Here is a 13,245-nt window from a genome sequence, read left to right as displayed (position 1 = left end):
GTTAGGGTGTCTCTCCAGGGGGTGCCAGGGTTTAAATGCTTCTAGCACCAGCTTTGTCCATAACCAGGCTCAGTTAACAGCTCTTGGCTCTGAATGAGAAACTGGTTTTTGTGGTTAATGCAAACAGAGGTCCCTGTCTAAGGCGTTTTGTCTAGTGTACCTGCAGTTGCCATCTCTCAGAGCTCAGCTGCTTGACCCGTGACCTCACCAGCAAACACAGCCCAAAAAATGTCCCTGTCAAGAAAAGCATCTTTCTTCGTAAGTGAATTTCCTAGGAAACTGAAGCAAAACCCTTTGTCTCTCACTGAAACCGATACTGATGACAATCACTCCAGTAAACGGGCATTCAGCTGCACTGTGCCTCCCTCTCCCCACCCCTGTGTATTGTGTAAGACCAACTACAGGTCTTTATTTGCTTAGACTACAAACCACTACAAAAATACGATTTGTGGTTTCACTGATAAGCAGGTTTTTTTTTGTTTGTTTGTTTTTAGGTTAAGTGTTTTTTAGACCTAGACTAAAATTTTTTTGAGAGTGACAAATGTAGGAATATTTAAAAAAGAGACTTATAAAGTATATATAAGAAATACAAAGAAATTACACTCCCCATCCAACAGCTATAAAGTCTCAAGAGAAACCAACATATATTCATTTTATATCTACCCTGTAACTTCTTTCCCTTGTATTTAAAACCATTACTTGTATGTCCTTTTCTTTCTAACAAACATGGCTGACTGTTCACAGTGCCTATTACTTGCTTCAGTCAGTCATCAACATCATGGACACACCATGTACAGATCTGGCCACTCTTTAAACCCAGTTTCCATAATTCATGTGACAAGTCCTTTACTGAAAACATATAGTTTGCTCTCATTTCATTTATACAAATTATACTGAGAACATTACTAATTTACACACACACACACCTCTGCATGTCTGAATTCCAGGATAGAGTCCAGTATAGGGTATTTTAAGTTTTCAAGGTACAGTCATGTTGCTAATTAAAGCCCATCAAAAAAAAAAAGAAAAACACTTAGCTTTGGGGTTAAGTTCTCAGCACTGTGAAGGTACAGCCAGCCACTGCAGCGTGAGTTTGATCTCTGGCCAGAGAGCTGACCTCTCCTGTCTCACTCGCTGCTCCCCTCAACAGTGTATTTCAGTAGGTCTGTGTACATCTCCCTTCTGTCTCTGGTGAATCCTCTCGCTCCCCTATACCTCTGGCCTATACCTCAGTTCTGTATACATAAATAAATAAACTTTTTAAAAATGACATCCTAATCTACTTCTTAAATCTTTCCTAAGAACTGGGGAGTGGGGGTTGTTTCACTTTATCCTTTTCCTCCTCCGCTATATCTAATCTGTTAAAGAGCAGTCAGCCACTAACTAGTTCATAACATTCAGTGCCACCATATGGCCTTTGAATGCATCGTCTCTGAATGTGTCTCCTCACACCTATCCTTCCGCCTCCACATGTCATTCACCCCAAGTCCATTCCCTCTGTGCGGCCAAAGTGGTCTTAGGAAAACTCCGTGGGTGGTGTAGATTTGATTTTGGGTTTGTTCTTGCTGCCAGTAGTGGCAAAGGCTTGGATGACTGTTGCTGGAATGAATGCGTGACTTAGGTTTTAGCACAAAGTGCCATCTCTTCTGGAAGCTCACTCAAGCCACACATTAGTCACCTTCCGAAAAGAGAGAGGGCAGCTGTGGTGGAGGGGGTGGGGTTGAGCCCTTGAGAGCAGGTCAGTCTCAGGGACCACACCGAATGGACACAGTCTTCTTCCCTTGGCAGGTCTCAGCCTAGGAGCAGGTTCCAGCTGTGCATGTGCACGGTTTTACCCCTTGTGGTGTTTTAAACTCCTCACTTTACTAACATTTAAAAACCAAGGTTATCATATACAAATTTCAATTTCTGTGTTCTCCTCGGGGAGATATAAAGAAAGATCTGGCAAAACCAGCCCCCAACAGCTGGCAGGAGCTGAGTAGAGACTAGGCACCTTGAAACAGGTGCCTAGATTGCTGCCTATTGTGAACTATTGTGTTCATTTACTTAACTTCCTGGGATTTGTATGCATGTGAGTTTGCAATCCTCATTATATTTATAAGTTGTGGGTGGATATATATACATGAAAGCTGTGATTGCCACAGTTATTCTCTGTCCCACTTCCTTTGTTTTTTTCTTATTTTTCTCCTTTTCCATCCCTCTGCCTCTACCATTTTTCAGGTTCTGGGGCTGCTGGTCTGGACGCTTATCGCTGGAACTGAGTACTTCCGGGTCCCTGCGTTTGGCTGGGTCATGTTTGTAGCTGTATTTTACTGGGTCCTCACTGTCTTCTTTCTCATCATCTACATAACAATGACCTACACCAGGATTCCCCAGGTTCCCTGGACAACAGTGGTAAGGAAACCAGGGTGTTCTTGTCTGTTGCCCATGGGTGGGATAGAATTTAGTCCTCTTCTCTCTGCCAGCAAAGCAGAGGACAAAGCCTTAGATAATCTAACATTATACAGTTGCCTCTCAGGTGTTTTACATCTGAGTATGACACTGGGCATGTTGGAAAATCGAGAATTCCTTGTTGGCAAAATAACAAACCAATTCTCAGAAGACAGTGAAGTTTAGTTCACTTTTTTTTTTTTTTAATGATACAGACTTTTGTTTTATTAGTTCCCTGTAAACAGTTTTATGGCAGTTTCCCAGGGAAATCAGATGGCACTCAGAGAGGTGAGGAGAGATTTACTTGTCACACTGGTGGGCTCAGTGGGATCAGTCCCAAAAGGCTGAGCCCCGAATGCAGGAATGGTGAGGCTTTATGCAGGTTGTATGAGGAACCCTGTCACCCCATCCATCATAGCATAAGCATTCTTTCTTGTTTGGGAAGGGGTCAAGGTAGCCATAGCTCCTACTGTGGACAAGCAGCACGCTGCGAGAACTTTCTGCTCCAGCAAGCAGCGGACTCCAAACAATAGACTCCCCCAAGCAGCAGGCCTGGGAAAGTAGCAAAATCTAAGCAGACTCGAAACTTCCTGCTTCAGCAGTGTCACCTGGAAACAGGTACATGAGGGCCCCAGACTCTGTAGATCTACCTACCTTCAAAACCCTGCTAGGACCATGAGCATAACCAAAGTTCTTTGATGCTGAGGTGCACAGTGTGTGCAAAGAGAGTGAAAGATCAAAACTACTGTTGGGATGAATCGGTGTTACGTGGGGAAGCAAGAGCGTCAGGGCATCTTGCTCCTGTCTTCTCTGGCCCCTTCATCTTCACGCTACATGGATGAGTGTCTGGGCTTGTGGCCGAGCACTAATGAGCTCTCTGAACTCACTCTCACTCATCCAGATCTCCTTGAATAGGGAGGTGGACACATATGAGTACCCCAAAATGTTTAAAGATGAAGATGTTATTATAGCAGTGTTTGCCATGTTGGAAAAACAAGGGTCATCAGAATGTCATCAACCAAGGTATTAGTGATGAGGTCAGTCTGTTGGGACTGACCCATAAAGATACTCTGGGTGTATTTTAAATGAAGAAAAATTCAAGTTCCAAGACTGTATAGCTTCATTTGTATAAATGTGGGTGTTTGCCTAGACTCTAAGAGAAAGGGGTCCAGGGGGAAAGGGAGAGACTGACTTTTTATTCCAGATTGTTCTATCCAGAGTGGATTTTGCTAGGTTACCTTGAATACATGAATACATGCTATCCTTTTTTTTTTTTTAACATTTTAATGTTTCAAAAGTAGTATGTAGCCAGTTCACTAAAGAAAAAGCTAAACACCCACCTGTAAAATTATACATAATGAAAACTAAAGTTTCCCACTCCCCAGAAGTAAATGCATGTAACTGCTTCTGCAGTTTATAAAATGGTGGGGGACCCTTTACTTTGCAGATCGAACATGTACAAAATTCTAAGGCATTGTGCACTTTTTTTTAAAGTAAGGCTGTAAGAACTGTCCAGCTGAATTCCTGGACAAAAAGCCAACAGATCAACTAAAAACAACAACTAACGAGTAAAAAGAATCATCTCAAAATCACCACAGCTACTTAGAGATACATTTCTTTCTCAAGCAGAGGAGCCTCTCAGGCAGTCTAACCCACCCTTGTCTTAAAGTGTCATTGTCATAACCCAGGAAGAGTGTGAGCAGGAGACACAGCCCTGCTCAGAATGCTGGCACCTGCATCCAGAAAGTTATGTTCACTCTCCGAGGAAAGAAGGCTTCCTCCTCTCTGCTCTGTGAGCTACTGAGGGAGAGATGTTGGGCCTCAGGAGGCCACTAACACCCCCCACCACCACCTGCTTTAGCCTCACGGCCTCCCTGCCCCTTACTCTTGTGCAGGTAGGACTGAGCTTTGTGCGCCTTCAGGATATGGCTTCCAAACTGTAGTTTTTCCAGTTTGTTTATCTCTGTGAAGACCGGGTGGGTGATGGCAAAAGAAAAACTCTCACGGGGTGGGGGGGTGGGGGGTGTTTAAGTGTAATAGAAAACCAAATGCCTGTTTAGCTTTCCATACCTCTCTTCTCTAAGAATAGGCAAAAATAAGGTGAAGTCAGGATGGGATTAGTTTCAGAGGGCTCAACTAGTGTGGATAATCGTTTCATTTTTAAGATCTTGTTGCCAGGGCTGTGAGCTCATGTAAACACTGCCCTGCTTAGGGCAGGGGTTTGGAGCAGCAGAGGGGCCTGCTTGGGGACAGCTCTCCCAGGTCTGTGCCAGTGACGGGCAGCCGCACCTGCCTTGGGGGCGGGGGAGGCGGTGGCTGAGCAGTCAGGTGCTCCCATGACCCCGCTGCCCGCCTCCTTGGCCAGCAGGTCACCGGGCTGAAATCTGGAGGACTGGGGGCTCGAGCGCAAACTGAGGAAGACAGTGGCCAAGGGGCAGCCGCACCTGGGCGTCTTGGGGTCCAGAAGGATTGTGTCTGAGCTGGCTCACAACCTTCCCCACCTGAGGCACCGAAGAGCTGCCTGCTCACAGCTCCTCCCCGTCTCCCGGTGTCCAGATGGGCCCTTTCCACTCCCAGGGGGTAGTTTTGGCCCGTTCTGAGGCCCCCAGGGCCCCGATATCCCGTGCCCCCTAAACACTCCAGCCCTCTGTCTCCCAGGGCCTGTGCTTCAATGGCAGCGCTTTCGCCTTGTACCTCTCGGCCGCAGTTGTGGACGCGTCGTCCGTCTCCCTAGAGAGGGACAGCCACAACTTCAACAGCTGGGCAGCCTCGTCGGTAAGTAGCCCCGCCCGCCACCCACCCACAACCCCTCGCCTCCTCCCCTGCTGCCCACTCAGGATCAGGAAGGTGGCGAAGTGGCCGCAGGAGTGACACATCAGCCATTAACGCGTCAGCCATTAACTTCCAGGTGTGAAGGTCAAGTTGCGGGGCCTCCGGGTGGCCTGAAGTGCGTAGAGGTTGAAAGACTCAATGAAAGCCAAGTGATGGGAACAGCGTATTTGAGGGAGAATTAGTGTTTCGAGGCTAAGAATGATTCTGCTGCCGATAGTTTAAGTGGAGAGAGAATTGCAGAAAGTGAGCACATTAGGATTCTAGTTGGTTTTTTTTTAATATATATAACTTATTTCAGGTTTATTGTAGTTAAATTTTTATGATGCTTATACCTATACACTTTTTTTTTTCTAGTTGGTTTTTAACAGAAATGAGAATGCCAGAAGAATTTATATATCCCAACGGCAGTTCTTTCAGGGACTGGGATGGGATGATATTGCTTGAGTACTGTTTGCATTTTTTTTTTAACTGTAACTTTGTGTTGTTTCTCTGCTTTAAAAAATCTTTGCAAGATTAACCTTTTATTCCATCCACAACAGAAAGTGCATGTGGATGTTTACTATATTTTTAACTTATATTTGAAAGTTTCTAGAAGTAGAAGGCTTGAGTACAGAAAAGGAGAAAAGCACAGGCTTTGGCAGTTCATATAAAAATCCTGGGGGGCTGGGTGGTGGCTGCCCCACAAGCAGCCTATTCCCACCCAGCACACACCGGGTGGCTTGATCGCTGCCTGCCACCCACCCCACTCTTAACATTAGCTGAACCCGTGGCTTGTGAGGTTAAGTCTTGGTCTAAAATTGTCTATACTGAATTAGAAATAACAGGATTTTCTCAGGTGTGCCACTCTATCCATGCTTACTGAACACCTTGAACAAAACTACAGGCTTTCCAAACACACAGGCAAGCACACAATATAGCCAGAAGTTATTTCAGAAGAAAGGTAATTGAACCAATAAAGCACTTTAGCTGAAGAAGCCTGGAGCCTAGGGATGCTGTGAATGCATGACCAGTGGAGGTGAAATGATAACTTTTGCTAATTAGAATGTGCCCTAAACCCCATTTCTGTTATGCTTTGTTTTCTCCAGTTCTTCGCCTTCTTGGTCACCATCTGCTATGCTGGAAACACATATTTCAGTTTTATAGCTTGGAGATCCAGGACCATACAGTGATTTGATTTTGAGAGCTAAAAGGAGAGAGAAAAACAGGACAAATCAAATATTACTGTAAAGACAGTTGTAGGTATAATGTATATTTCTAGAAAATTGTATTTAGCTAATGTTTTATATACTTAGTTAAATTCGCTCACAGTGGTTTGTTACAATTAAAATGGATACTCATTTGCAAAGTGCTATAGCTTATGAGCTCTTAAATATCTTGTTGATGTCTTATTTTCTTAGACCATGTATAAATAGGTAAGTTGCTAATATTAAGAATGTGTCAAGTTTGTAAACCTAACTTTTACAATGCCAGATTCTTTTTTGATTAAACGTTTCAAAATCTCAGGGTAGCATGTGTCTGATTTGAAAAAGGAGACTTCCTGCAAATCTCTAGGCTGGGTCTGGTGGCCAGAGTGCCATCCCAGGGCTGCCAGGCACAGGGTTGGCAGGAGACATGGTCTCCAGCCAGCAGGCCAGTTGTAGGAGAGACCCAGCTCTCCCCATCTGGGAACCATCTCGTCCTAGAAGGCATCTCAGGAGCCACCGGCCCTGGAGCAGGGAATGAGCCCACCCGCGTGCTGCTAAGGGTGGTGACTGCACTGGAGCATCAAGTACATCGTCTCTGAGAGGGTTGGTATGGCATGCACCTTAACCTCACCTTGCTGGCCAGGTGATATGTGTACCCTATTTTGTAGAGAAGACTAGACCCAAAGGTCTCAAATCTTAGGAGGGAAAAAGAAGAAAAATTCCTTCTACCCTTGTAGGTAATTCAGCTGCTCTAATAATTAAAACAGCATCAGGAAGAACACACAGGAGGAAAGCCTTTAAGCAGGAACCCCACACAACCTGAGGGCTCCCTGAGAGTCAGACTGTTGGGGTTTATATGCATCCCGAATTAGGGAGAAGAGGACTTCAAAAAGGCAGAGGATCGCTTACAGCAGATGCGGGGTGGACAAATGTTTGCATTGTGCCATGCAGAGGCAAAGACCGCAGAAAGGAGTGGAACAAACAGTCCTGGCTAAGTCCCCTCAGGCCACATGTTTAGCTCATCCTTTGTTCACCGGTTAATTCTGGTGGTAGTGGGCCTGCACCAGGCCTCTTCTGTATATTATGTGAGGTGGGTGAGAGGAAGGTAAAGCACAACATTCCCACCTCAGCTGGGTCCTGATTGCCCAGCTCCAAGTGGCATATTCAGGGAGCAACCTGTTCTGCTCCCCCACATTTCCACTGTCTAACACTGGTATTATTAGATATTATCAGGTGGTGAGGAGAACACCCCCCACCCACCCAACCCCCCAGTCAGCAAGGCACATGTGTGCCAAGAGGAAGTATGTCTCGGCTGGACAATTCTAGCTGGATCGCTAGTGTATCTTGGGTGGTGTTTTCAACATAAGCTGCTTTTTGAAAAACAAAAAACCACAGAAATGTTTGTGTAGTTGACCACCATGAGGAGGCTCAGCTGTCACTCTGGGCTGAGACCCCAGGACTTCTGCCTTGTGCTCTTGCTGAGTGGAGCTGTTTCTAATGGTTTAAGTGGGTCTCCCTGTTGCTCTGACCCTCACTGCTGATCTAAGTCCTGTCTGCTGCTATGTAGGAGAGCCGAGATTTCCTCAGTGTCTGACCACCTAGCCCAGACCTTTGAAAGAAACCATGAAGAGTTCTTGGCTTGTAGCCTAAGTCCGAAGAGGTAGTGGGAGTGGGGAGGAAGCACCACAAATGAGGGGGTGGAGGGCTGTGTGTGTGGAGTGGGTGGGTGAGTGGGCCACAGGAAGCCTGAGTTGAGCTTTAGCAATGCAGACCTGCAGCTGCTGAGGCTCAAATCTTGGCGCTGCGACCCCCGTCATCGCCAGGATAGGCTCGGACTCACTAATTCTGCAGGAAGGAACCCTTCCGAGTGCTGGTGCGCTGCTTCTCTGCCCATCTCTCCCTCTCCCGTTCATAGACACTTACTCATCTTCTGTATGCTCTGTGGTTTGTCAATTTACTTTGTCTTGCAGTCAAGTCTCCATAAAAGGAAAAATAACCCCAGTCACCTGCAGAACTCTGTTTCTGGAAAGTCATAAAGAAAGAAGCTTGCTTGTATTTTTGTGTCCTGTCTCGCATTCATTCTCATCCTCTTTCTCTCTCTCCCTCCCTCCCTCCCTCCCTCCCTCCTGTCTCTCTGTCTTTCTCTGTGTCTGTCTCTGTCTCTCTCCCCCCTTCCTCCTCCCTTTACTTTTCCCCTCCCTTATCCCCTGTTGTGTAATTTCTCTGATCTTCTTCCGTGTTATTGTGTGATTTCTATGATAATGGGGTCATTTATAGGAACCAATTTCTGAAGTAAAACGTGCCATGAACCATGTGGAATGCCTCCAGATTACAACTCTCAGTCTTTCTGGACCCGAGAGCAGCACGGGCTCAGCTTCCAGAGAACAGCAACCTGTTTGTGGCCCTGCACGGACACTTTCTGTCTTTATTTGTGGTTTTCAGGAGCATGACCCTTGTGTTACCCTGAGAGTTCACACCCCCTCCTCCGGAAAAAAAAAAAAAAAGCGCATTTATTTTTAACTGAAAGGAAAATATTTCCTCTTTTGAATACTGAGAGACTTTGTTCATGAACGATTGTTATGGGTGGGCCATTAGACAACAGAATGATTTTTCTGAGGATGCTGTAAGTTTTGCACTGGCTTTGTTTTAATTTTTCTAAGAAGAATAATCAAAAGCCACATGCTATACAGTCAGTATCACAAGGAGAATAGAATTCTGGGGTTTGGAAAACATTATTACAGAGATAGTATACAGCGTGCTTGGCGTCTTCTCTGCCATCTGTGCCCACCATCTGCCTTCGCCTCTGAGCCGTTCCAAACCCACCCCATCCTCTTTAATGAGCTGGGTGGGTTTTTAAGTTGAGGTATTTACCACTCAGGGCAAATCAATGAAATGCTATGGGCTATCTCTCACCATTACTACTTCCAATGTTCAGCCCCCACAGATAAATATTTAGCCAATATTTGAAAACTGTGAGGAGGTTTAGAGAAAATGATGTTGAATATCATATTTTTGCATTTTAAAAATTGTTCCCTTCATAGGAAAACCCCTTCAGGTCATCAGCGCACAAAAGATTTTAAGTACATAAAATATCTCTGTAGAGCTGAGATCATTCAACATGCTAACTCAAGATACAGCCCCAGGTAGAAAATCAATTTAAAGTTTGCATTTCTGTTCCGTAAAAAATTATTATTTTAATTGAAAATACAAGTGCTCACATGTTCATGGAAAAAATATTCTGGGCAGATAAGATTAGAGAAGGGCACACTATATGGGCTAAAAAGCAGCAGGCAGAAGAGCCCTTAGCTCGGCCTTAGATAAGTGTTCTCACAAAGTTCTGCTCCCAACTGAATTGTAAGTAGCTGTGAAGGAAGCTGAGGTAGCCTTCAGACTTAAATTAATAGGGGAGATTAGCATAACTTAGGGAGTAAGTTCCTTTAGGTTTTGTGTGGGGAAAGAGGAAAAAAGTTTGGGGAAAAGAACTCAGCAACATAGAGAGGAAGACTTTCCAGAAATTAGAAAGGTAAGTAGTGGGCCCTCCCTGGTGGAGCAACAGGTTAAAGCACAGCACTGCAAAGCTGGTCGCACGTTTCAGCACGAGTTCGATCCCCGGCCAGGGAGGTAAACCACATGCCACAGCAGACCTCTCCTGATCCATCCGCTGCTCCCCTCAGCAGTGTACTTTGTCAGTCTGCCTGTTCTGCTCCCCACTCTGTCTCTGGTGAATCCTCTCACCACCCCTGCACATCTGTACCCCAGTGCTGTATGCAGAAATAAGTCCTTTAACAAAAAAAATAAGGTAAGTAACAAGTTGTTGACTGAGGAGCTACTCCATTTGGAAGGTATATTTTGAGTAAACTTTTGTGTAAATGGAAGGTTCCCCTCCCACCCCACCCCCACCCCCCAGAATACTCAGAACAATCCAGAACATAACAGATGTTGAGGCTGCCTCCGATCTCTTCTCCCTCTTTCCTATGTAACTACCATCTACCATCATTTTCATTCAGTGTCCCCCTGCCCACCTACAGCCCAGCTACTCCTGGGGCAGCCGACTCCATCTGACTCTAGATGTGGAGCAGGTGACTGGGCCTAACCTATACACCCAACACTGCTACCGAGGTCAGGTTGCTGGGTTCAGAAATGAGTGTATGATGTGGGCTCGCTTGGAGTTCTGGGAAAGGAGTGCTGAGGAAATGTGCAGGCATGAAGTTGTCGCTATTTTGTGACCATCAGGGTAGAGAAGCCTAGGATAAAGGGAAATCTGGAAGAGCGAAGAAAGAGATGTCATTGTGATTACATCACTCAGCAACTGAATCATTTTCAGCCCTGACTACTATCAAATCTGGACTTTGCTAGTAAATGAGCAGTTACACGAACTTAAACTAATTTCTGTTGGTTGCAACAGAATGTGTCCTAAACAGCACATGGACATCCTGGCAAGTGGCTTTCAAGCAAAAGTATAAAATCTCTTTTCTGATTTACTTTCAAATAGCAAGGGCCATAAGGCTGTAAGAGAATGGCCATATGATGGGTCAACTTTAGCACAAGGGCTATTTATCAGTAGAAGTTTAGAAAAAGGAAACTTTGAGGGTAATGAAGCAAGTGGCTCAGTCCTTCCAGAGGCTATTGTTTAAGGATTGATGATTGCATGGAAAAATCTGAGAAAAACTGCAGAGAGGAATGGTACTCAAAGGCATTTTCATTACAATAGGAAAGTTGTATATAGCAAAGAGGAAACTAGAGCAATTTTACCTCCAACAGTTTTAACTTATAATGAGAACTCTGCCTGGTCTCTCAAAGATGTGGCTTTGAGTTACTCAAAGACATGGCTTCCCTCTCCAGAAGTTGCTCATTAGTGCCAAAGAACATTGGCCACAGAAATGTGAAGATCAGACCTAAGCTCTTGCTGTTTGTTAGGAAAAAAGAACTTGGAATTCAAAGATGGACTTTTTTTCTTTCCAAATTAAAACTGCAAAAAGGTGCTATGTCACACCCTCTACAATAGTTAAAAGGACCGACCATACCAAGTGTTGGTAAGGTTATGGGTCATCTGGAATTCCAAAAATTGCTAACAGGAGTTCACAGTGGAGTATTATTTATAAAATTAAACATACACTTACAGTGTGGCCCAGCAATTCCATTCTTAGATATTTACCCAAGAGAAATATGTCCATAAAAAAGCTTATGCAAGAACATACACAAAAGTTGTTTTTATAATAGGGCAAAACTGAAAACAACCCAAAAGTCAGGCAGCTGGTGACAAACAACTTGTGTTCATATAATGGAATACTACTCAGCAATAAAAAGAAATGAACTACAATATATGCACCAAAGTGAATGAATCATTATTATGCTGAATGACAGAAGCCAGATTTAAAAAGCATGTTTGGTTCTATTTATGTGAACTCAAGAAAAGTGAAAACAAATCTATTGTGCCAGGAAGCTGACTGTGGTTGTCTGGGAAGGAAATGTTCTGTGGTGATAGAAATATTCTACGTCTTGATTGGGACGTGCATGTATATAAACATTTGTCAGATTCAAAAACTATGCTTAAAATGGGTGCCTTTTATTTTATATAAATGATACCTTGATAAAGTTGATATAAAAACCAAGTGGTGAGATACTTCTGAATGTTCATGAGCTCCCTTATCCCATCTGCCAGACTGTCGAGTCATTCATTACCCTCTGTCTCCTGTGGTCTGTGATCTGGAGAGCTGGGAAGGTGGGTTTTCACCTCTGCCTTCCCTCTGGAGCTCAGCACAATGCCTGGAACATAGTATATATTAATAAATGTGTGCTGCAGTGGAGATGCTGGGAAGGGAATGAAGAGCCCCAGGAAACCTGGAGGGATTAGCAAATTAGAAGACAAAGATGAGGCAAAGCAGTAACACCCAGCTCAGAATGCTTGACTGTCTCAGAAGAGGGGATGAAGACCTACAGGGAAGAGGATTCCTGTTCAAGGAACCCAACACTGACCCAGAGAGACCCTTCTGGGCTCGGAAATAGATGGGCCAGAAAGTGCTTAATAAATGAAAGTGATCAGTGAGCTGGGTACCTGGGAAAGCACAGCTAGGTGATTGCTTTCTGGAACATACAGATGGCTCTTTGCCTAGCAACCACTCAATACGGTATTAGGTTTATTTGCCACATGAAACTGCCAGTATTTTACTCTGACCTACAAGAAATGGCAATGTCATATAGTTTACCCTACAGATTTATACTTGACAAGTTACTTTCACACATGCTCACGCTGTCAGTTGATCTTTTAAAAACCTTCACCTTCCTGGTCAGAACAGGGGAGGGAAGAGCATAAGGAATTATGGTGATGTTTCATGGATGAGGTGGTGATGGGAAATTTATGGTGACTTCACCTAAGGAGAGAAATATTGTTCAAAAATAAACAATGAAGAAAAAATAAAACTTCACCTTCAAAGAGAACAGTGTCTACAGTTACCTTTATCTGATGTAGACAATCAAGGCTTCATTAGCTGGTCAGTGTCGCCCAGAGTTATGTAGTGAATTATTGGATTAGCTTGGGTTTACTCAGAGGTAGTCTCTCTCTTGGTTTCCAAATCCTTCAGCCTAGTTGAATTCGGTGAAAACTATATATAATCCAGGTGAGGATAAGGTAGCACCTTTCCAAAAATCTATTTGGCAACACATATGAGAAGCCTTAAAAATGTTCATTCTGGGCCCTCCCTGGTGGCACAGTGTATTAAAAGGCAGCACTAGGAAGCCATCCACAGCCACTGCAACAGGGGTTCTATCCCTGTCAGGAGCTGACCCACATGGTGTGGCG

General features: G+C 44.4%; 1 protein-coding gene across 1 annotated transcript in view; it reads left to right on the top strand.

Annotated features, from left to right (window-relative positions):
- The window catches only part of CMTM8 (CKLF-like MARVEL transmembrane domain containing 8), a 79,447-nt gene extending 72,955 nt beyond the window's left edge, over nucleotides 1-6,492 (top strand). Inside the window, exons 2-4 of the mRNA XM_004676354.2 lie at nucleotides 2,221-2,394; nucleotides 5,089-5,205; nucleotides 6,348-6,492. Coding sequence (XP_004676411.1) covers nucleotides 2,221-2,394; nucleotides 5,089-5,205; nucleotides 6,348-6,431 — 375 coding nt within the window. The 3' untranslated portion in view covers nucleotides 6,432-6,492. The remainder of the gene's footprint in view (nucleotides 1-2,220; nucleotides 2,395-5,088; nucleotides 5,206-6,347) is intronic.
- The last annotated feature ends 6,753 nt before the right edge of the window (nucleotides 6,493-13,245 follow it).

The sequence above is a fragment of the Condylura cristata genome, unplaced genomic scaffold (genome assembly GCF_000260355.1).
Source record: "Condylura cristata isolate star-nosed mole 26May11 unplaced genomic scaffold, ConCri1.0 scaffold00004, whole genome shotgun sequence".
Taxonomy (NCBI): Eukaryota; Metazoa; Chordata; class Mammalia; order Eulipotyphla; family Talpidae; genus Condylura; species Condylura cristata.
Note: the sequence above shows the minus strand (reverse complement) of the source record. Positions and strands in the feature narration are given on the sequence as shown.